This window comes from Macrotis lagotis, chromosome 3 (genome assembly GCF_037893015.1).
Source record: "Macrotis lagotis isolate mMagLag1 chromosome 3, bilby.v1.9.chrom.fasta, whole genome shotgun sequence".
NCBI classification, from domain to species: domain Eukaryota; kingdom Metazoa; phylum Chordata; class Mammalia; order Peramelemorphia; family Peramelidae; genus Macrotis; species Macrotis lagotis.
In genome coordinates, this window is record NC_133660.1 from 209,807,923 (window position 1) to 209,833,974 (window position 26,052).

General features: G+C 35.8%; 1 protein-coding gene across 2 annotated transcripts in view; it reads left to right on the plus strand.

The window, feature by feature from the left end:
- Positions 1-25,114, plus strand: part of HS3ST1 (heparan sulfate-glucosamine 3-sulfotransferase 1) — a 45,024-nt gene extending 19,910 nt beyond the window's left edge. Inside the window, exons 1-2 of one of the 2 annotated variants that reach the window (XM_074229781.1) lie at positions 13,050-16,480; positions 21,847-25,114. In XM_074229781.1, coding sequence (XP_074085882.1) covers positions 21,969-22,916 — 948 coding nt within the window. In that variant the 5' untranslated portion in view covers positions 13,050-16,480; positions 21,847-21,968 and the 3' untranslated portion in view covers positions 22,917-25,114. Of the gene's footprint in view, positions 1-13,049; positions 16,481-21,846 lie in introns of those variants that run through there. The other variant, XM_074229780.1, reaches the window with a different exon arrangement.
- Positions 25,115-26,052: the final 938 nt, after the last annotated feature.

The following is a 26,052-nucleotide window of genomic DNA, read 5'->3' on the forward strand; positions in this document are numbered from 1 at the left end:
AAAACATAAAAGAAACAACAGTGAAAAAAAAAAACTCCAGAAGACAATGCACAGAAAAGGGTTGAAACTATCTCTTTTTTTCTATTTCATGATATCACTAATGTCTTTGTTGACAAAACATACAAACTCTTAGCTAGAACTCCAGATAAGGTTGATATTATTCAGTTTATTTTTTTTAGAAAATGATAATTATATGATTCTGTTTGATCAAAATACTCTTTAGCAAATCAAACTTATTAGAAAGTTTTTCCCTACTGAAGCAGTAGTAGAAAAATCATGGAAGGGGAAAAAAATCTGATCATGCTATTAAAATATTCATTTAACTTATGTTCTCTCTCCAAAATCATCCTCCTCATTTATTTTGTGGAGTCTGATGAAAAAGACATTCCTACCCCTTTACACTATGGTCCTTCCTTGGGGATGGTCTCAAAGACCACATGCTTGTAGGGGAAATGAAGGTGATTTTTAAAGAAGTGAAGTAATTTGGCAGATTGGCTATTATGAGCCTACTTTTACCAAACACACTGCAGTAAGTTTTATTCTTTTGACACCTTTGAGAACTTAGTCTCAGGGAAGTCTCATTCTAACTGACAAATTGCAATACCTCATGGTGTGTGTTAGCTTCATTATTACATTAATGGCCTAGAGAAGGTAAAAGAGTAGCAAGATGCAATGAAAACTTAGCTCATTCTGAGTTATAACCCTGGGCATGTGCATATATATATATATATATATATATATATATGTGTGTGTGTGTGTGTGTGTGTGTATATATTAATATATATATATGTGTGTGTGTGTGTGTGTGTGTGTATTTTAAATATATATATGTGTGTGTGTGTGTGTGTGTGTGTGTGTGTGTGTGTATTTTAAATATAACACCTGCCTTTCATGTGTAGCTTATGTGGGATATTGTGCACCTGAAAGCCCCCATCTATCCTACTGTGAAATCCTTTGGACTTAAGACAAGAAATGACAGTTTAAAAATTTTTTCATATCAAGGACATTCAAATACCCCCCATTTGTTTTCCCTAATAAAATTTTCTTCCTTACTTTTAGACAAAAGATGAGAGGAATGTAATAAAAAGGAAAGGATAAATTTATAGTCAGTGTGAAGAATAAGTTATTTTTAAAAAGTCACCTGGAAGATTCTTGAATGATCAGGAAAAACTCTTTTTATCAAATTCTAAATGTCCTTTGCAAGATATGCTTTGATAGGCGATGGGTCCAGGATTACTCTTCCTTTCACCCCTATCTCTTTCAATAATGTTTTTTGAATCAAATACATGTGCTGCTCATTTGAATTTTTTCCTTAACTAATAATAATGATTAGTAGTTAGATGTCACTTAACCCTGTTCACCTCAGTTTCCTCATCTGTAAAAGGAGTTGGAGAAAGAAATGGCCAACCATTCAAGAATTTTTGCCAAGAAATCCCTAAATGTGGTAACAAAGAGTTAATCATGACTGAAACAACTCAAAAACAAAACAATTATAATAAGCATGTTATTTTATTAATTTTATTAATTTATTAATCTCTTGTGAGCCTCAAAAAAAAACCTCTGTGTTGTATGAACGAAAAGTATTTTTAGTACCATTTTACAAATGAAACAACGAGAGCTCAGAAATATGAAATATCTTGCCCAGGACCATTTAGCTAACACCAGAAGGGGATTTCCTGATTCCAAATCCGATGACAGTGTATCCACTACACCAAGAGCAAACCTATTCCTAAGCAGTCCCTACATGACAGATCCATGAAAGGAGGCCACTTCTGACTGGTAGTTATGCTTATTTTACTATTATGAAAGAACTAAAAAACCTGAAACAATTCCTTGATAGTTCAGAACATAATCATTTCGACAAGAATGGAAATATATAGAGAAGCATCAGAGTATAGTGGAACTGGACATGTGAATATTGAGTCCAGTGCGGATTTTGCTTCTTACTAACTGTGTATATTGAGGAAGAGCCTTATAGATTGTGCATTGAACTTGAAACCAAGAAAATCTGGGTTTAAATTGTCTCAGATACTCAACCCTTCAACACCTGATAACTTTATTTTACCTTTCTATGCCTCAGTTTCCTCCTCTGTAAAATGAGAGTATTGGACTTGGTGAACTCTTTTATTAATCTTTCTAAATCTATGATATATAAATATGAACAAGTTGTTTCAACAGTCTGAGTCTTAGCATACTCTTTCGAACATGGATATAATAATATTTGCACAAGAATCCATGTTTTATTATCAGAAGGAAAGCATTTTAAACCCTAAAGTATAATACAAATATTCTGTTGTCATTGTTGCACTTAGTCTATGGAATTTTAAATGATGCATGCCTCAATTTGACAGGCTTTTTTAAATTTTTCTTGATATGAGGCAAAGGTCTCAACTTCCTTTTGTTGAATAAGGATGATTGACTTATTTGGCAAAGATTTGAATATTTGAGCTCTGCTTTGGTAGTATTCTGAGTAATTCATTGCTATCATATAATACTTTAAGGGTTATGAAATGCTTTATGAATAATCTCATTTTACCCTCATAACAACTCTGAAAGATACTTGTCAGTATCTTCACTTTATACTTAAGAAAACTAAAACAATGCAGGGCTAAGTGACCTGCCCAGGGTCACACAGCTAATAAATGTCTGGTAAAATTTGAATTCAGACCTTCCTGACTACTACTACCTACTGTCTGATCGCACAATGATTAATACATGGAAAATAATTGAAAATTATAGAATATCAAATTTGGAGGGGATCTTAGATAATCTATCTAACCTCATCATTTTATAAATGAAGAAACTGAGTTACAATCATTGAAGTGAATTAACCAGTGATATATGGCTATTTAGTAATAAAGCCTAGACTTAAAGCCCCATCTCCTTCGAAAACCAACGTTGCTTCCATTACTTTATACTTGCCCAGAAGTTATATTAGGTGGAAGATATCTCTTATTTTATTGGCCCAAATTACTTAAATTAATCCTTATATTGATAAGATTTACTGAAAATTGGCAAATATCCATTTCCTTTTGGCCCAACATATAACATATACTTGGTAAATATTTACTGAATAGTACTGATTTTCTTCACCTCCTATCAGATTGGTTTCAATAATTAATCAGTGACTACAGACTCCATTAAAATGTGCTTTAAAAGTCATCTTATCATGTAACAAAGTCATTAACAGTCAGAAATAAAAAATGAAAGTGAAACTGATAATTAACTTTGCTTTGTGTTCTTGTTAGATGTGATGAGAAATGATTAGAATTTCAATTAAAAGGGGGGAAAAAGAGGTTACCAAATTGGAGATTGGGTCAAGTGTAAGGAATAGGGCTTGTTCTTCTTTCTAACAGGTCTAGCATGAGGTATCCTCTGTAAAATTTAAGATTGAGTAGATCTCAATGTACGTGACCATTGTTTTAAATGAATTTATTCATTCAATTTTAAACAATTGATAAATTGAAGCATTGCTCATTTTAAAGATTTGAAGCCTCAAATTAAAGCCATTGTCAGTCAGGATTACTTCATGCTTTATTTTCAGTTATCTTCTGGTTGTGGTTGTCATTACAACCTAGCTCTATTAGGATGGTGATGATGATGATGAGTTTTAAAATTCTTCCAATCCAGCTCCTTCTGATGTTGCTGTTTGTGTCCATGGCATCAACAGTCTCCCAAGTCCAAAACCCTGGGGAATCTATTCTATTTCCCAAAGCAGTCCATTATGCTTTTGACTCTTAGGAAATATTTGTTTTTATTCCCATTCACATCCATGCCTTTATATTAAGCTTGCGTTTTTTTTTTCTCTTGGCAACTTTCTCTTGCTCCTTTTTCTATTTTCTGAGAAAGCAACACTACTCTCATCCCTCTTCTATTGAAGAGATTTTCAAATACTTGAGGATTACCAACTTCTAAGTTTTCTGTTTTGTAAGTTCTTATTTATAAGATCACTTGGCAGGATATTAAGATGCTTCACCATCCTACTTATCTTCTTTTGTAAACTACCTAGTTTATTATTGCCATTCTTTTTTTTTTAGGTTTTTGCAAGGCAATGGGGTTAAGTGACTTGCCCAAGACCACACAGTTAGGTAATTATTACGTGTCTGAGGTAAGATATGAACTTAGGTCCTTCTGACTCCAGGGCTGGTGCTCTATCCACTGTGCCACCTAGCCGCCCCTATTATTACAGTCTTAAAATGCAATGCCTAGAGATGAATTTAATACTCTAGTTATTTTCTAAGTCAGACTCAAAGAGGGCTATTACCTCTCCATTCCTCCTATACACTAAACCTCTAAATATAGTCTGAAATATCATTAACTTTCATGGTTGATATATTACATTGAATCTTCATTTCACTAAGACCCCCAGATCTTTTTCAGACAAATTTGCCATTGTTTCCTGCTTTGTGCTTGTGAAGTTCATTTTTTAACCCAGCTTAAAACTTTTGTTTTAGGCCTATTATATTTTATTTTATTAGATTCATCCCAATGTTCTAGCTTGTCAACTTCAATTTGGGTCCTGACTTTTATCATCCAGGGTCCTAACTTTCCCTCCCAGTCATGAATCAATTGCAAATTGTATAAACACAATATCTGAATATTGATATAATTGTTCCTGTATCAGTTGTATTCAGTCATGTAACAAAGTTCTGTTGCTTCTGCTCCATGTTTTCTTGCATATGCCCTATTTCATTCTATTTTTACTGCTGTGACCCTCATTACCAAACAACAGAGCAATTCTATAACCTATTAGTCATCCCATCACTTCTCTTAAAAGTTTCTTTGGGGGGAGGCACAGCTAGGTGGATCATTGGATAGAGCAGTGATCCAGTAGTCAGGAGGACCTGAGTCCAAATGTGGCCTCAGCCACTTAATAATTACTTAACTGTGTGACCTTGTGCAAGTCACTTAACTCCATTACTTTAAAAATAAAGTCTCTCCTTTGGGGATTCTTCTCAATTTTCCAATCCATGATTTCCAAACAAATTTTTTTTGTGAAGATCTGTTCATATCAAATCTCTGTTCAAAGCCTTGTTTCAAAACCTCTATTGCATCCCAAATAAAATTCAAACATCATTCAATAGCAATAGAGAGTAAGCTTATATAATTCTTTTTCAATATATGTAAATTTGGAGAATAGTGAGTTATGAATTTAGATCTTACAAATCATTTAGTTTAACACTTATTTTACAGATGAAGAAACTGAGACTGAAAGAAGTTATGTGACTTTTCTATGGTCACACAGAAAATAAGATGTAGAGTTTAAAATCAAAGTCAGATCCTCAGACTTCAAATTCAGCATTCTTTTCTCTGTAGAGAGACAGTATGAAATAGTACATGGAGAACTGGCCTTGAAGCTAGAAGACCTGGATTCAAATCCCACTTCTGATACAAATTGACTGTAGGAATCTAGGCAAGTCACTTAATCTTTCAATGTCATAGGCAATTCTCTAAGCTATGAAAATTTTAAAAAGGGTGCCAATCGACACTGACAGAGGACTGTCCCCTTTTTATCTTTACAAGGAATTACAAATCTAGTTCCTATTCTTATGTTGTATATGCATGGGCTATATAAATATACTATATAGACATGCATACATGTGTTTGTATATGTTATATACCGAAAGCAATTATGTAAATTTACACACTCGTAGTTATGCAATTCATTTATTTTACCTCTACATGTACTTAGACTTAAAATCAAGAAGCTTTGGGTTCAAATTCAGCTCTAACATTTATTAACTGTCTGTTTAGACAAATCACTTCATTTTGACTTGCGTTTCTCTACTAAGCTTTATAAGAAGGGGAATTCTGAGCATGAAGGGTTCACAATGATCACATCAAATGTAGTCTGAGGTGGCCCTGGATTTGGTTCAATGTAGGCATGCACAAAGGAGAACATGAGACACAATGCCCTAGATTTCCTCAGGTGAGAAGGATCCCCCAGCAACCCCAGGCCATGTTTGGTTTGCATATTTACCACCAGCTACAATGCAGATATACAATTCATTGATCACTTGCAATTAGAGATAATGCATATGCTCATATTCCTGCTAAAACCAAATGTGAGCCTGCATTTCAGAGGACTTGTATCTCTGGAAGTTTCCAAATTCAGCCAAGCCTCAAGCATGTTCCCTAACAGCCCAGGCAGAATTCAGTCCTGTCTGGCAGCTGAAGCCTGCCCGCCCACCAGCATATCCCCATTCTGCTAAGCTGTCCTAGGTAATGAGGGCCTCAGCCCACCCCCTTCTCAGGTAACTGTGTCAGTCCTTGACAATGTCAGCATGCTAGTTTCTCTGATGTAGGATTTATTTAGGTCACCACAACCCAGGTTACAAAATATCTGAGAAAGAAATGGATAATTTGGAGCTCCTCTTTGTGGATCCCTATGACCTCCCCACAGTAGAGCACTTTTGGTTAAAGCCCCCTAGGAAAACATTTTAAAATGGTTCCTGACCTGTCATTAGTGTTAATTCTTATAGGACTCGGACTATTGTCTACTGGGAGCATTCAAGAACTCATTCAGGATCAGAAAGATTATGACTAAAGAGCTGTTCATATGTATAAAAAAATCTCAGTTCTTATAAAAACATATTTTAGTGATTTATTTTTTACATTACTTACATTTCCCAATATATTCTCTACCCCCCTTCCCAAAGAGCCAACTCTTATGTTACAGAATACTTAGGTTTAGCACATTGAATAAATCTGAAATTGTCTGCATGGTTTCTCACCCATTGTTCCCTCTTTTTTGCAAAGTGGGTCAGACTGGCTTATTTTATTTTTGCAGAATTTTATTTCAAGTATTTTCTTGTTACTCTTTTCATTTATATCACTATTCATCACTTTGGGCAGCTAGGTGGTGCAGTAGATAGAGCAGTGGCCTTGGAGTCAGGAAGATGGAAGTTCAAATCCAGTCTCAGACACTTGCCACTTATTAGCTGTGTGACCTTGGGCAAATCATTTAAACCTGATTGCCTTGCATCTAGGGTCATCTCCAGTTGTACTGATACATTTTTGTTCATTGGACCCAGATGGCTCCAGAGGAGAAAATGAGGCTGGTGACTTAGCACATCACCCCCTCTCTCAACTCCAATTCATGTGCTTGTCATGGCATTACCTCCCCTTGATGTTATGTTCTTCTTTGAGAATGATGGACAAACATTACATCATCATTCATCACTTCATAGAAGACTTCCAATCCTTCATTCTATTGATTATATTCATTGTTTCTTAGAGCAATGTTCCATTCCATTCCTGTTCTATAGGACTTTTTATCTTATATCTACTCACTTAGCATTTAAAAAAAAAGCTTGATCAATGTATTTCAATATAATTGATTTCCCTTGTATTCTCATGTATTTTTAACATTTGAAAATAATATTCTGACAAAAATTTACATAGATTTCTCTAGATAGCCAAAGGGGTTTATGACATGGTTTCATATGTGCACACACATGCACACCTGGACACACATACTTACATACATTTACATACACATACAATGGTTAAGGACCCCTTATGTGCAGCTCATCTAGTTATGCCTCAATCAATGGACATCTACTATGGTTCTTGCATTTTGCCTGCTAAAAGAAAAAGGAAATGATACTATCATAAATATTTTAATATGTATGGATTTTTTACATTGAATTTTTGGGGAGTATACCAAGTAGCAAGAAAAGAGAAAAATGGATCAAAGAGCATGAGCATTTTAAGTCATTTTCTATTCATAATTCTAAACAGTCTATTGGTCAGCAAGCATCCATTAAACCCATACAATATTCTAGGCAGGGTACTAAAGATGTAAAGAAAGACAAAAATATGATCTCTTCCCTCAAGGAGTTAACATATTAATAGAAGAGACAGCATAAATGATGATATTCATGTTACACATGTATCCATATATTTTACATACATGCGGTGTTTTTAGAAGGCAATATAGAGGGGAAAGAATTAGTAACAGGAGGGACTACACAAAAATTTATAGAGGTAAGATTTGAGCTGATTCTTGAAAGAAACCAGGAAATCCAAGAGGAAGAGGTGAGGAGGAAGAAAATTCCAGGAATGAAAGACAGTAAATGAAAAAAGTTTAGAATTTAAGATGGAGTACTGTGTATGAGGGAATAACAAATAAGTTAATGTAGCTGGATTATAGTATAATAATGGTTAATCTTTAATAATACAGATGACTTCACATATATTATCTCATTGCATTCCTGGGAATTCTTGATATAGATATTTTACATTTGAAGAAGCTGAGGCAATTTTTTTTAACTGATTTACCAATAGCAACACAGATGGTTAGGACCTAAGGTAGGTTTCAGACTCAAGCCTTCCTGATTCCAAGTCTGTACACTAAGTCACCTACTTGGTTATTTTTATAAATAGCATTTATATATCACTTTGAAAATGAAAAAGCACTCTGCAGATCTCATTTGATGCTCAATACATCCCTAAGGTAGGGGTTATTAACTTCCTTACCCCATTGTATAGATGAAGAATTTGAGGTTCACTTGGTTTAATGGCTCTGGTGGAGAGCCCACATTCATACATTTAATGACTATCTGAAAGGGGATTTGAATTCATATCTTTCTGAATTATACAACCTAGTTGCTTCTAATATGTGTAGAGAAGCATACTTTGAGCAGCCGGGGCAGGGGGGAGGATAGGAAGGAGTCAGGTTTTTAAGGTCTTTAATTATCAGATAAAATTATATCTGGACTTGGAAAAAATATGGAAACAACCGGAGTTTATTGAAAAGAGTAGGATGATTTATACTTCAGGAATATGACTTTGATAATATCTAAATGTAGAATGGATTGGAGTTGGGAGAGAGAAGGCAGGAAGAACTAGCACATTGCTGTTTTACCTATCTAGACATGAGGTGATAAAAAGTGTTTATCATGGCAGTGGTTGTAGGTAGTGCCGAGTATAAAGAAGGGCATCTATTTGGGAGATGTTTTGAAACTTAACAGCAGCCTGAAAATATAGAGTGAATGCAGGTGTTGTCCTAAGAATGTTGGGTGAGTAGGGAAGGTAAATCTTTGGGGAAAAATATGAATTATTTTTTATAAATGCTGAATTTGAGTGACTGTGGACTATCCAAATTGAAATGTCCAAAGGAAGTTGATGATGACTGATTGGAGTTCAGTAGAGATTAAAGCTAAGTAGAGATATGAAAATCATCTGAATAGTGATGATAATTGAATCTATCAGATGTGGTCACAAAACAAGATATAATAGAGCATGAAAGGAAGAGGAGCCAAATTACAGCAACCAATGGTGTACATGACTTAAGTGAATATCCAAAGGAGTCTGATAGAGAAATCAGAAAGGTAAGTGGAGAACAAGAAGAGAGGAGCTTTCTAAAACCATAAGGATGAGAGGGGATCCAGCAGAAGTGCATCAGTGGTGTCCAAAGCAGAGATGTCTAGAAGAATCAGGAATGAGAAAAAGATAATTCAATTGACCATTTAGGAGACTTTTGATGACTTTGGAGAGACCAGTTTCAGTTGAATGATGATGTTAAAAGCCAGATTATAGAGGGTATAGAAGTGAATCAGAAGAAGTTGAGGTATCTAGGTTAGCTGACTCTCTCAAGTAGATTGGATAAAAAAAACGAAGAGATAAAAAAGGATAGTGGGGATATCAAGTGAGGGTCTTTAAAGGAAGAAAAGACATGAACTCTTTCATAGGCAACATAGAAGCCAGTAAATAGTGAAACACTGAAGACAAGAAGTACTGTGAATATGATATAGGGGGCAGTTTGCTAAAGAAGATAGGATAAGATGAGACATTTGGGTAGATTTGGAAGGATAAATGCCACCTCTTCATAAGAAAGAGGTGAAAGAAAATGTTGTGGAGGAAAATGTCTGTGTGATGTGAGATGAGGAAGAAGAGAGAACAGGCAGTTCTTGCCTAATTGTTCTAAATTTTTTTTCAGTGGAGTATAAGCCAGTATTCTCAGTTACAAACCTAGAGGGAGGGTTGTGATGGGAGGCTTGTCTAGTCTGTCTCATTGATCTACTTTTATATTTTTAAACACATGCCAAATTGTTTAGACTAATAGCTTGTGGTCTACAAGTGATATTATTTTGTTTCTCCAAATGATGAAGGATTTTTTCTACAGTGGAATTTAAACATCATAGGAAACAGTAATGTGAAATCATGGTTCCCCAAAACACAATGAAATTGATACCAAATGTCTGTAGTAAGAGAAATGACAGTCCCATTGTACTCTGCCCTCATCAGATTATAAAGTATTGTGTCCAAGTTGGAGTACCATATTTTAGGAATCTGGTGAGTGACCCAGATGAAGGGGACTAGAATAGTGAGGAAAATATTTGCTAGTTAAAAAACTAGGAATGTTTGGCTGAAAAAGATGATACTTAAGGGAGATAGTTTCCTTTATGTAATAGACATATTCTGTTTAGAGTCATAGAATAGAAAAAGGAGTAATGGATGAAAGTTTCAAAGAGATGGATTTAACTTGATATCAAGCAAAACTTCCTACCAATTAAATTTATTCAAATGCTATATAGTTTTCTTGGGAAGTAGTGGGCTTTCATTTAGTTTGGTATCAGTCTGGATTCCATTCTCTTAATAATCACTAAGTACATTTTATGTGTTACAGCACTATGGAATTCATGCTAGATCTCAAGAGAATCAGGCTTTAGATCCCTGACTATTTGTGTAACCTTCAGCAGTCACTTAACCTCTCTAAGCTTTGGTTTCTTTTGTAAAAAGAAGGTTTTGGCCAAAATGACACCTAAAAATTCCTTTTACCTCTAAATCTGGTTCTCTAATACTGTGTTCAAGTCACTGTAGCAAACACTGGGGAGTATTAGAGATGAACCAGGTCTCTGAATTGAATATGGATTCAATTAGTTCCTGTGAAAATTTCAATAATAATCGTCAAAGTCTCACAACTGAAAAGTTCTGAGAAATGAGATCCTCAGTGAAGAATAGTGACTAGGTTTTTTGCTTGCCTGCTTCCCCTCTAGAATGAGCTCACTCATTTGCGCTAGTTCCAACTTTCACCACAATCAACTCTTCCCAAGTTGGCTCCATCTCTTAGCATAGTTTCATAGTTGTTCAGGCTCTTAAAACTATTGGTTTTATTTGGACACTCATGTTTATCATTTACAAAAGCCATTGCCTATTTTGGTCCTTCATGATTAAACTACCTTTTATTTCTTTTTGTATGCATAAGCCTTGGGTCCAGAATTGTGGGGCAGAAGGTTGTCAGTGTTATGGGAGCAGAGAATCAGGGAAACAACATGAAGGAGATACTACATCAATTGGGTTTGAGGGGAAGGCAAAAATTCAAGAAAAAAAGAAGAATCTAAGTACATTTCAAACCTAAGAGGAGCATGAACAAAAGCACAGAAGCAAGTGCTTATGGGAGGATCTGGGGATACTATAAGGTCTACAAGCAAGGAAACTTATTTTGGCATCAGGTATAAAAGTAGGTGGGGAATACAAAAGTAAGAGTCATGTCAAGCCAATAAGAATTTAGCATGCAACTTTTGTGTGTTTGGTAAACACTTGGTGCCTACCCCTCAAGATGCTTCTTGTTTAAAAGGAGAATGTAGACTGAGAGGGGGAACTTTTATATAATCCTTTCAGGATTGAAGGGGAAACAGCTATATCTATCTTAGTATTCCAGACACTGAAAATGATAGAAACTTATTAAAATTGGGTGACCTGACCTTTGAGAGGGTATATATCCTGAATTGAACCTCGACCTACCCCTAGCCCAATTACCATAAGTAAATCCAAACAAAACCTAATGTCAACATTTATTGAAGTGTGTCATATGTAGGCAATTTTGAGAAAATAAATATTTATGCAGATCTTGAAATATCAATGTCCTTTCTGAGACTGACAGGCACCAGCTGAGGCTTTTGTTTCCTACTTTCTGGGTTTCAGAGATGACCTGGCAAACATATCCATTTGACACCATTACAGGAGTGATCTTAAGCAGTCATGCAAAAATGGAAAGGAGACTCTTCTAAAGATTAGTAGTAGTAGCCTATATCTTCCGAGAAGGATGCTTGATAGAAAGAGGAAGTTCTATTTTTACCCTGTCTACCTTCCAAGTAGAGTGTATGTCCTCAGAATTTAAAAATAACTTTTGCTCCTATGTGTTAGAAGAGAGACCAAATCTGAATGATGATAACGGGTTGAATAAACAGATCTAGGCATTTGACAATACAGAAAGATGGTAGATAGGTGAACCCTCAAAGTGAATGGTCCACTGATACCTTTACAATATCAGGAGAATGCAAGAAAAGCCTCTAGCACATTGGCTGACTCCATTGGCTTATGGTAAGACATGAATATGGGTAAGACACAGGATAGGAGAGAATAATACATTGGCTATAATTTTCAGATTAGGAGGGAGGACATGGACATGGACAAGACAGATGAGAAGGGATGGAGCAATAATAAGGGTTTCCAAATTCATGATATCCCAGATCCATTTGAGTAGTTGAATATTAAGAAGATGAGAAACATTATAAAGATGGAGGGATCCTTAAAGATCTTATAATGATTCAAGTATTGGTTCCTTCTAAGAGAAATGCTATACAAAAGGACGATTAGACCTTGCCAAAGAACTCTGTGGAGGAGAATGAATATTTGCCTTAATTCTCCCAGCATTTACTTAGCACAGTGCAAATTACATAATGAGAGTCTGTGAGAAGGGGGAGGGGAAAGGAATAGGCATTTATATAGTACTTACTATATACTTGGTACTATGGCAAACAATTTTACAAATATTATCCCATTTCATCCTCACAATAACCCTGCAGGGTAGGTGTTTTTATTATCCCCATTTTAGAGTTCAGAAAACTAAGGCAAAACAGAGATTCAATGAATTCCCTAGGGTCACATAGTAAGCTAACTATTGTGAACTGACTGTCCTCAGTGCATACAGTGGTTTGTATATAATGATAATAATAATAATAATAATAATAATAATAATAATAATAATAATAATAACAATAATAATAATATATTTTTTCTTTATTTTTTCTTTTTCCTTCCTTCCTCTTTTCTTTCCTTCCTTTCTTCTTCTTTTTCTTCTTCTTCTTCTTCTTCTTCTTCTTCCTCTCTCTCTCTCTCTCTCTCTCTCTCTCTCTCTCTCTCTCTCTCTCTCTCCTTCCCCCTCTTCCTTCTTACTTTTCTAGCTATGGCCTTTGTTTATGGGGAATTCAGGTAGGGCTCCTGGTCCTGGACTTTATTTAGGCTGTCATTTGTACCAGGAAAACCTAATAGTTGGAGAATTATAATAATTTAATAACATTTCAATATTTGTATAGATCCATGATGTCATCAACCTTTAAAAAGTACAGATTACAATTGACCATTCCTTCTTATTTATTCTATGTAATTCTTGCTCAAAACCTGCCATGGTTCTACCTTAATGAGTCTACTAATGTCCTGAAACCCATTCTTTATTATCATTAACATTACATGAGAGAGATCTACTTCAGTCATGACCTTTGTCCAGCACTTTGACATTTAAAAAATCGTTTCCTCCTTATAGTCCTATGAGGACAATAGTTCTGTTAGTATTCTTATTTTCATTGCTCTTAGAGGTGATCTGAGGGTCAGAGAGGGGAAGTGATTTACTCGTTCACCAGCAAGTAAATTGAAGGATCAGCAACCAAATCCAGTTCTGAGAGAGAGAGAGAGAGAATGTGTGTTTTCTACTTTCTACAGAGTATCTTGTGGCTCTAGTGAAAAGGGTTGGGGTGGGGGGAAGGAATCAACCTAAAAGTGACCTAGGATCTCCTATAAGACAGGGAGACCCAAAATTCTTCACTCATTTAAAAAAACTATATTAAATATTTAATAGTAACATTTTAATCTTATAGCTAATAAAAATGATTAAGATTTCAGTCTGCACTATAACTTTCAGAACATCCTGTAGAAGCCAACCATCCCATCTCCCAACCCTTTATTCCCTGAAGGCAAAAGCTCTAGTCCCAAGCTTGAGACAATGTCACATCTAATAGTATTCTGTTTTTCCCCTTAAGAGCATTTCTAGATACATTGAACTCATCATTTCTATAGTCTTGGTTTTACTGGACAACTTCATACTCACTCTGAGCAATTTAAAGGAACTATAGATGCAAAGAGGTGAAGTGACTGGTCCAAGATCAGACAGGTAGCAAGAGCTTCCTACTTCAAAACCACCAAAATTCAGGTTCTTATTCTCTAAAGTCAGAGCTCTCTCTATTTCATAAAATATATCAGAACTGTGAAAATTTATGATAGAGATAAGCAGGCACTCACAGGTATATCAAATTGACCCTTCTTCCCTGTCACATTAGTGAAATATTCATTTTGTTCCAGCACACATTCCTGTGCAAAGCAGATAGAAAATTATAGACATAATTACATTTGAAACCCAGTTTCAGATTGTGGATTAGATAATAAAAGAGAAACTCAGAAAAAAAAAGTCTTGTTCATGTTCATGGGGATTATTTTCTTGCCTTTCTTTGGCAAAATATTCAGCTGTATAGTAGACATTCCTTTTCCTTTGTATTTGGCACCTAATTAACAGCTCCCGGGGGTGCTGAACTATGTGATAAATGTAAACTAAGTGTGACCAAAGGCAAGGAATCTAGTCTTCTGAATTATTGAAAGCCAACTAGAAGTCAAAGAAAGCCAGCCACCTCCTCCTCTCATCTCTCCTTCCTATACCTAGCCTTAAAAGGAGTGACAAAGCACAGTTATGGAGATTATCCATATTTGAATCTAAACACTTAGTTACCAAATAGATTCACATTCACTAGTCTTACGTCTTTGTTCTTCAAAAACCAAAAAAAAAAAAAAAAAAGCAAAGATTATAATGGATTGCAGAATATTCTCCAGATCTTCTTGGGTTACTTAAAAATTTATTTCCATATAATCTTATCAAGCTAAACTGGACAAATTCTGGTTTAGAGAGTCAGTTACAGATGTTCTTCTGGGCTGCTTTGAAGTCTTTTTTGTCCCCTCACCCTAGGTGTTGGTCTAATCCTAGATACCACTTAATCATGTAGAGAGATCTGTTTCTTGTGGCTAACTCCTTCAAATTGGGTTTGGCAACACATTCTCCATAACAGCTGTTGGAAAGTATTTCCTCTCTCCAAAAGCCCCCAACTCCTCCCACTTCCCACTCAATAAGCATGAGTAATTATTAAAGAATGGTAAGGACAGAAGTCGAAGAGAGTGAGGGTTGATTAGGTGATGAGTAAGTAGAGGCAATGAGTACCAGTTTCTACAAATTTGACAGTGAGGGGGTAGAGAAAAGCAGGATGATGGATTGAGAATACAGTGCATCCATGGAAGATTTTACTTTGTCTAGTTTTTTGGTCTGTTTATTGTTGCTGTTTTTAGGATAAAACAGACTGAATGTGTTTATAAGTGTAAGGAGTCAGAAGGAGTTGGAAATTTTGTAGATAAACGGGAGAGAAAGGTGATCCTTGAATAGGGCAAGGTCAGGAAGATATGCAATTGAATCCATGGGTAAATTTTTTTGCCTTGCTAAGAAAGAAAGCTAGTTGAACTCTGAAATTGGAGGGAAGGAGGACAGAAGTGGTTAGGACACTGGGAATTTTGAGGTTTATTAATATCAGATGACCTCAGTCTTTTGCCTAAAGAGGAAAAAAGACTAGTAGCTGAGTTAGCCAGAAATGAGAAGAGGGTGTTTTAAGAGAGTAGGGTAACTTTAGAACAGCTGTTGTTGAGAAGGAGCAATTTAGTCACAATGAACAGATCTGTCCCTCTTACAAATGAATGGTTTTCTGGATTACATTAAATATTTTTGGAAAACGGAGGGGGATAGATTTCCAAAGTGTCCAGATTGGGGAGGGGGTTGAAGTGGGGAAGAGATCATTAACCTTGAATAAACTTCACAAACTTAGAATAATCAAGTTTGATTGAAGTAAGGATTACATGGAAACAGACTTTTAGGTAAATTGCAAAGAACTGGAAAACTTAAATAACAGCTCTGTCTTGTGATAATATGAACCTCTACCAGACTTGGTGCTGTTTTCATTGAAGACCAAAGACAAAAGAAGGTTGGTAAAACAATCTAAGCTGACAGGTTTTTAGGTTCAAGTATGAATGATTACCACAATTGTGCTTTGTCTATTCCCCTAAGGCTAGAAAGAGTGGGAGTAGAGAACAGAATATTTTCTTTACTTATTGGTCAAAGAAAGACATTGACTTATTAGTTACATTTTGATCATTCAAAAGAAAAGCTTACTTGTTCATTTGTTTTGCAGTTATTTCATTTGAGTTTCATAACACTTTAATAAAGTAGATATAATTATTATCTGTCCCTTTACAGAAAAGGGAACAGAACAGGACTGTGGGAAAGATCTGTCTTTTCATCTTCAGCAGATCTGTAACTGAAAAGCTCTGCCTCCATGCCAACTTACACCACTCCACCTCACCTCAATTCCTGCTGTATTGGAGTCAGGTGGGTGACAAATCAAATTACCACCACCCCCCTTCTCACCAACAAAGAGTGTGACTTCATAGTGGAAGTTATGGACAATGGCAGGCAAGATCTGAAAGATTCAGTTTAATTTAGAATACACTCAAGAGGCAACGGGAGGGTCATCTCTCTCTCTGTCCACTCCAGGGGACAATTTTCCCCATTCCCAAGGATATAGGCCTGTCTTCCAAGGACTGTGAATGTGAACTATGGCTTTTGGACTCTGGTTTCTTCTATAAATTGGAAGGTCATGCCCCCTCCCCCCAAAATGATGGGTCTGTGGACAAAGCCCTTGTTCTTCATTTCCTTAACTGGGTTACCACCCTAATCCTTCAGTGCCTAACCATAGACTTTGTATTTCATAGACTTATAATGCATGTCAGTTTTTAAATAGAATTTGATTTGGCCAAATGAAGAATAGTATATGAACAAAGGAGTTTTAAGTGCCTAAGATAATTTTGTGACAATAATTATTATTATCATTTTAATAGATTTTAATAGATATTTATAGAACATATTTATGTGAACATTAACAGATTTTCTAATAACAATACTGTGATATCAAAACTACAGAAAGCAATTTCCACATTTAACACAGCTAGGATTCAAATTCAGACCTCCTGAATCAAAGGATCTTCCCACTACCCCATATTAATCTTTAAAAATGCTTCTAGCTTGAAAACTTGTGATCCATTCATTCAGCATGTGTTTGTAAAGCAATGGTTATGTATAATACACTTTGCAAGGAAATGAGGATCAAAAGATAAAAAAAAATTACTCATTCCCCTCACTGAAAGAGTTTGCATTCTATTGATGTAATGCAACATGAATAAGGATGGGTTAATGAAGACGATGGGCAAGGATGTTCTGTGAGGTGGCAGCAGGTGGGGTGGAGCTGAGCCTCACCTTTGATTACAAAAGGTTGAGGCACAAACCTGGTTTCCTTCTCAAACAGAGTTGAGGCTCAGTTTAGCCTCACCTACTATCCCACCTTTCTGCTGGTCCCTAAGTCATTTCTAGAGAGGAGGAAACTAGCAATTGGGAAAATAAAGAAAAGATCAGAATTTTTAGTTATATGCCTGTCAGTAGCCCTGTCTTGTTGGAATTCTTTTCCTTATTAGTCTTTCAGGATTCATAAGCATTGTTTCTTATTTATCTGTATTCACCTTCGGTGCTTTTGTATATGATAGATGCTCAGCAAATATTTATTAAAGGAGCAATATAAGTCATTGGCAATCATTCTCAGGGAATCAATAGAATACTTTGCAAAGGAATAGTATATATTTTGCCAAGCAATATTATTAATTGACTCTTTTCAATGTATAGGAAGAGGTTAACCATAGACAACTTAGTTCAGTCATCCAGATGATTTTCAACTATCTTCTCTCCTAATAATGAACTCAGAGATAACTGTCAGCAAAAATGTGAAGATAGTTGAATTGCTATTTCTGAGGTCATGTCAGTACAATGCAACAATATTAGGTTCATTTGGCCAATCAAGCTTATCTGAGCTTCAAGAAGATTTGGAGTTGGACTGAATAGATCAGTTGATCTGTTGTTTGAACTCAGTGGTCAATCCATTTAAAATGCCTGCAAGGGGTGGCTAGGTGGCACAGTGGACAGAGCATCGGCCCTGGGATCAGGAGTACCTGAGTTCAAATCTGGGCTGAAACACTTAATAATTACCTAGCTGTGTGGCCTTGGGCAAGCCACTTAACCCCATTGCCTTACAAAAAAAAAAAAAAACTAAATAAAATGCCTGCAAACCAAAGACATGGCCTTATACCAACAGCAACAATGTGCCCACAGTTTTCTAGGACAAGCAACATTCAAAAAATTAAAGCAATGTGGTTCAATGGAAGACATGTCATTTGTCATAAGATAAGTCCTTATTTAGTTTGACGAATTGAGGTCATGATACCACAGCTTTATCAACAGTTCTGGTCTCATTATAGCATAATTTTTGTTTGGTTTAAAATTCTCTAATTAGAGAATTATTCCAGATCATCTCCAAGGTCTCTTCCAGCTCTAAAGATCTGTGATTCTCAAAAGGCCAACATCTCTTTAATTTCATTACTGCTTAATACACATTCAAATATCAGCAAACCAAATCTATATAGTAGGATATTAGCTCTGCTGGTATGATGACAAGACAGAACCTCTTAGGTTTCATTTTTCATTTGTGCAGTTTCAAGAAATTTTCACCCTAATGAGGTAAATTTCAAATCTACCTTGATTAATAATGATAATAGCTCATTTTTAGATAGTGCTTTACAAAGTGATTTTACATACATTATTGTGTCTTATCCACACAACAGCTCTCTGAGATAGATAGGTATAGGGAAAGGAACTGGAATGGAAATGGACCTATAATTGAATTAAAATAAGGAACTATTGGGTGAGAAAACCTCTTCTACCAATACAGATCAATATTTTATTGTCTTAGACAGGTTCCTAGAGTACCAAGAGCCAGCTTGTGTCAAAGACAAAGCCTAACTTAGGAATTACTGCCACTTCTGATGGTTGCCTCGGGGGTGGGGGGGGCGGTACAGATATTAAAGAGCCACATTTTGTGCATGAGGAAGCAGGCTCAAAAAGATGAAATGACATTAGTAAGAACCAAGAAATTAAGCCTAACATCTTATTAATACTAAGCTAATATTCTTTTTTACTAATTCTCCCTCCCCTCAGACGCCTATACCTTTAAAAGGTAACGTATTTTTAAAATTATTTCTTTTGTTTTTATATCATCTGGATTTAGGAATCTATTCCTCCTTATTCACTCCCTTATCTACAAGGGTATCCACTGCAACAAAAATTGGTAAAGATAAAATGGAAGAGATGCTTCCCTTTTATTAAATGCTTATTTCGTTATAAGGACCATAAAAAGTATTTTACAAATATTCTCATTTGATACCCTGGGAGGTAGGTTTTTAAGGTTTCCCCTTTTATGGTTGAGGAAACTGAGACAAACAAAAGTGATTTATTTGTCCAGAGTCACACAAATAGTAAATATCTGAGACTGGATTTAAATTCAAATTTTCCTGATTGTAGTCCCAGAGCTCCATCCAATATGATACCTAGTGCCAGTTCAGCAAACCAACACATTGCCCTCATCTGACAATGTGGTCAATGTTCCACATTCATACTTTCTTCCACCATCATCATCTTCCTGAAATGAAGAGATGGAGGTGCATTTCTTAACTCTTTCCAGGGCCAAGCTTGGTTATTTTTCTTTCATTATTTTTACATTTTTGTAATCTTCATGTTTATTTTTTTATGAATTCTGCTTACTACACTTGTTATCAGTAAATACATTTCCATATATTTAGGTATGTATGTATGAATGTATGTATGTATGCATGTACACACTTTTCCCTATGCTTCAGAACCAGGCAAACTATATTCAATGACTGCAAAATGTAAATAGAAAAACAAAACTTAGCATTATAAATTTATCATGACCAAGTTTGACCTCACACAAAAGATGAGAAAATGGACTCTCCTCTCTCCTTAGCAGAGGTAGAGATGAAACAGTTAGAAGGTAATTGCTCTCTAGGTAAGAGGGAGAGAAGTATATATATTTTAAAAAGAAGGTTATACACAACCAAGTATATCAATAAAAATTAAAAAGTAAACTTTTCAATTCCTCACTGAAGTCCTCATAACATTATGCCATTGTATTCCTAAAACACAATTTAGCCATTTTCTATTTGATGGGTAGATGCTTTCTTCCTAGTTGGTTGCTATGATAAACATGATACTTCTTTTTAATTATAAGGAACTCAATAGAGTTCATACTGTTCATAGGGAAAAATTTTCCCTAACCCCATTAGCACCATATTTGTCCCCCTGTATTGAAACAGTAGTGCTAGCTGATATTCATATGTCTCCTTCCTTAAACTTTCTTCAATTGTTCCTTTGTATTATAGAAATGACCTCAGTTTCTCAGTCTGTACTAGTGGAAAATAAGCTATTTTTTGGCTTAGCAAGCTGGATATGTTTCAACTGGGGATCTGATGATGAATGAACTATATGTGTTTTACTTAGGGGATACCCCAGGTAATTTTAGAAAGACACATCACTTAAGGCCATCAGGTCATTAATTATTTTGATCATAACCACTCCCAGAAACTTGAGATATCTAGAGGGCAGGGATCTGCACTGGGAGAAGGCTTATCTACAACAAATGTTTTGCACCTTTGAATGGGAGTTCAGAGAATTAGTTGACTGAAAATCTCAGATCTCTATTTCGTCTTAACTTTGCCAGATTTTGAATACTAAATGAAAGATGAGATTTTCAGCCTATACTTTTGGTATGTCATATATCACTGAACACAAGTCATTGAATTTGTAAAAGAGACCCACAAATAGGGACTCCACCCCTTCCCTACTCTTCTTTAAAATAATTTTATTCTTTTTCACTTATCATATAAAAGTAAAATTTTAACATTTTTCCTTACTTCTGAGTTTTCTATTCTATTGCTCCCTCCCCCTCCTCTTTCTTTCCCTCTCTCCCTTCCTTTCTCTTGAAATAGTAAACAATGTATGCAATTATTTGTACAAAAATAATAAAAGAAGAAAGAAGAAAGGAAGAGAAAGGGAGAGAGAGAAGGAGAGAGAGAGAGAGAGAGAGAGAGAGAGAGAGAGAGAGAGAAACAGTATACTTTGGATTTAGATAAACATCAGTTCTTTCTCTAGAGGCAATGGCAGTTCTCATTATGAATCCTTTGGAATTATCTTCCACCCCTACTCTTAAATAATAAGATTAAATTTATACAAATATTCGAGGGGAACACACTAATAAAAATGTTTACCAATGAATATCACATTGATAAACAATAAACACATAAGGAATGAATAATTAATAGTGTGTGACATTCATACTTAATTGCATCGAATATTACTGATGGTGTTAGCATTCCCGTGTACAGATGTCATTGCCCAAATTGATCTATGATATGAGTACCAAACCTGAATAGAAAAATTACTGATAGTATACCCAGCTTCTATGAACTACTAAAGCCTGCTTCTGGTCATCTATAAACAAGACTCAACAGATATTGGAGTTCACTCTGATAGCTCATAAGATCATTGAAACATTTGCTTCATTAAGATACCCACAATAGCATTCTAGAATGCTAGAGCTTGAAGGACTCAAAGGACATTGAAGGTCAGAGCTGGCAACACACTTTGAGATAGATAATCAAAAGCAACGCCCTCCTTTTACAGATTAAAAAAGGGAGTCCAGTAAGAAGGAGAAAAACCCCAAAGGTAGTTATTTTGACAAAGAGATTAAGGTTTTGCTTATACTTCACAGGCTAATCTCTGTCTTATTTTCTTTTCAGTAATATCACTGCTTGCCAGGTATATGTGACGTGAACAAGGAGGAGCTGTGTGAAGGCATTTCTATGCAGCGGTTGCTTCATGATCCCTCATCCAGTTGAGTGAAGCTAGACCAGTATCCACCATGACAGCACTTGTTCTGGGAGCAGTGCTACTCATCCTCCAACCCCAGCTAGTGCCTTCTCATCCTGCCACCAGCTCTAAAGCAGAAGTCCCCTCTGAAGCTGGGCAGAAAGAGCTCTTAAGGAAAAGTTCTCTCAAGAATGACTTCCAAGATGGTACTCCTTTGAATGGATCCAGCCAGAGGCTCCCACAGACCATCATCATTGGGGTGAGGAAAGGTGGTACCCGAGCCCTACTAGAGATGCTTAGTCTTCACCCAGGGATAGCTGCTGCTGAAAGTGAAGTCCATTTTTTCGACTGGGAAGATCACTATGGAAATGGTCTTGAGTGGTACCTGAGTCAAATGCCCTATTCTTTCCCTCATCAGCTCACTGTGGAAAAAACCCCTGCATACTTCACATCTTCCAAAGTGCCTGAGAGAGTTTATAATATGAACCCATCTATCAGACTGCTTCTTATCCTGAGAGACCCTAGTGAGAGAGTTCTGTCGGACTATACTCAAGTATTTTATAACCACGTGCAAAAACACAAACCCTACCCATCTATTGAAGAGTTTCTCATCAAGGATGGGGAGCTCAATGTGGAATACAAGGCAATAAATCGGAGTCTCTATTATTTTCACATGCAAAATTGGCTCCGATATTTTCCGCTAGATCACATTCACATAGTGGATGGGGATCAACTCATTAGAGACCCTTTCCCAGAAATAGAAAAAGTAGAGAGGTTCTTGAAGCTGTCTCCACAAATCAATGCTTCAAATTTTTATTTTAATAAAACAAAAGGCTTTTACTGCCTAAGGGACAGTGGTAGGGACCGGTGTTTACATGAGTCAAAAGGAAGAGCACACCCTCAAGTGGATCCCAAATTACTTAATAAACTGCATGAATATTTTCATGAGCCAAATAAGAAATTCTTTGAGCTTGTTGGCAGAACATTTGACTGGCACTAGACTACCGAGCAAGGCTCTGAACCTTTCTACTCTACGTTCTGGTGTATGTCTAGGAAAGACAAAATAATAATAATAATAATAATAATAATAATGATAATAACAAAGGGCATTGAAGCTATAATTTATTTGTAAAATCCATAAATTACTTATGTACAGTATTAGATTCACAATTGCCATATATACTAGTTATATTTTTCTACTTGTTAAATTGAAAGCATTTTGTATTGTTTTTCATGGTTGTTAACATGGTGTATGATGTCTCTATATGAAGGAACTAAAATATTTCACTGCATAAGATTTGCTAGAGACTGTGTTGTCCTTCTCAGTATAAAATCCATTTGCCCCCCAATACCTGAGGCAACCAGCAGTTTGAGACTGCAGTATCCAGACCCCTTTATTACTTTCCAATGGAAAATTGCTTGTGCATTATGTTACTCATTCTGTTTTTTTTTCCTGCAGTTCTTTTAATTTTTAATGCCTCACTGTGGTCATCAGATTTCTTTGACTTGCCTCATAAAATAATGTATCTTGCCTGACATGCCTTATTATTCGCAGAAGTAGCACTTTTTTCCCAGACTGAAATGAAATTTGGCAAATATCTGAGTGTGGGTCTCAACCTTGTATAAACTTTGTATGGATTACAGAGCATCTCATAAAATCCAAAGGCTTTAGGTCTGCAGTTCTTAGCCTTTTGAGGTCAGGCTACTGAAGTCTATGGACCCTTTCTCAGAATAATGTTTTTAAATACATAAAATAAAATATATAGAATGTCAAAGGAAACCAATTACATTGAAATATAGTGTTATATATTTACACATATATGCATGTGTATGTATAAAACACATACATACATATACATATAAACTATAGGGTAAGAACCCGTGCTCTAAGTAGTTTGTATCTGTCCAAATGTGCAATACTACTCACTTATACACCACCAAAAACTGGAGATATTAGAACCAGGAGGGGAGAGAATAAAGGCCCCAGCTTTCAGGGACTGATACTAGATGTTCATACAGCCCATTTAAAAGAAGCTTCAATTAAAGCCTTGATGCAGTGGAGAGAACACTGGTTGTGAAGTTAATAGACATGGACTTGAATCTTAGGTCTGGCAAGCCATCTGGAATCCCAGAACACTAACATCAGACAATAATAAATCAATGAACCATCACTGCACTTGGGTATATACAGCAAAGGAGACAAAACATTATTCTACTCTATGACCTTGTGACCATCTCTCTGAGTGTCAGTTTACTGGTCTTTAAAATGTCTTTTCAAAAAGACAATTTCTAAGAACCCTTCCACATGTAATTCTTAGGATCCTGAAAAAGGCTTCATCTTTCGCTGGTTAGGTTATGCCTAAATCAACTCATTCCTCTCTTCCTTATAAAAACAAAAGAAAGAAAAACATAGAAAAGCAAACTGTGAATTTAGTTTACTAAAAAATAACTTTATATAGTCTACATGTAGTGTTGCGTAAAGAGTATTGGTTTGGGAGACTGGAGACCAATGTGCTAGTCTAGATTCTACTAAAGACTAGCTGTATGACCTCCAAGAATCCACTTTACCTCTTTGGCCCTCAATTACCTCATCTATATAAAGAAGGATCGATAATGAATATCTCTCAGGCCCCTTCCAGATTTAAAAATTCTATGACATGCAATAATTTAACAAATTCAATGTCCCAATACCTAATAAACCATATTTGTTTCCTAGGCCTGAGAGCTAAACTATGCTTCAGACTTTTAGGATGTAAACAACATATTAGGTCACCTTCTTGTATCTAAAGTAGGGGTTACTGAGAGGAGATCATTATTCTTAACCTATTCTCTGGGTTCATATGAATTTAGAAGCCAATCAAATGTTAACCAGTTTGGGGTCTCCCATAAGAATTGTGAGATGTTACACCTCAGCAGAATATGGAGGTTGACCTGACCTCAGCGTGCCCCATGAGCTGTACATGGGTGGAGTGAAAGTTTTCTGTCATAAGGGAACACCCTTCTGATGACCTGAACTGACCCGAGGTAGTGAAAAGAATTTATCTTCATACTGCTTTGCAAAGAAAAAAGAAAGAAAGAATGGATTTAGGAGTGAAAAATGGATTAGAAGTGAAAAAGCTTAGTTCTAGACCCAACTACTCAGCTCTGCTTTCATTGTATTGTGACCTTGGTAAATCACTCTGCTTCTCTGAAACTCATTCGTCTTGTCTATAAAATGGGAAGTGGGGGGGGGGGGTTAGATTAGGTAATCTTTAAGGTCCCTTAAAATTCTAAGTCCCTTAATTCTAGATACTAAGGCCCTTCTAACACTCATATTTTATGTTCTAAGGTTCCTTCTAGTGCTAACACTTGCTATCTGTAGGCAAGATTCAAGAGAGTTGTAGGAGACTTATTCTTTGTCACCACAGAACATCCAATGTATATGAAAAGCACTAAAAGGAGTTCATCATAAAATGGAGATGAATGAAATGACCTCTGCTCTCATGAAGATTAGTTGCCAATGAATTGCTTTGTAGAGACTCATTAAGTGTTTTTTGATTTTAATTGAATTTGCCCCCTAAAAAGTAAAAGTGTGAAATTGTGTGATACTGACCAGAATTAAGAGAAGTGAGTGATCAAAGTTGACTGAATTAATCAAGGTAAGTTTTCTGGTGAAGGTTGGAACAGAGTTGGAAGGAAAGGATGGGTGAGATTTAGGTAGTGTAAGGGATGGGGTAGAACATTCAGGCAAAGGAATAGCAAAAGTCGAAGCAAGGAAAGAGAACTATATATATAGTGTGTGTTGGACTGGTGGAGGGATCTTCAAGGAAGCCAATGTAATCAGAGTCCAGTGTGGGTGTTGGAGTATACCAGATTCCTCTGTTTTGTACTGTAATGTTTCTCCAACTAGAGTATTTAGAACCTTAAAAACTAGATAAAATAAGGGCTAAGTGCAGGATGGTCAACCTGAAAAGAAATACATTGAGTATTGGAATAAGTAGAACTTTTCCCCCACAAATGTTTATTTTCTGAAATACTAAATGAGAAAAAAAACAATGAAAAGTTATAAAATGAAAACTATTCCATTCTCCTTCTTCTTCCCCATCTTCCAGGTCTTCCACATTTTACAATGCAGAGTGTCATTTCACTTTGACATT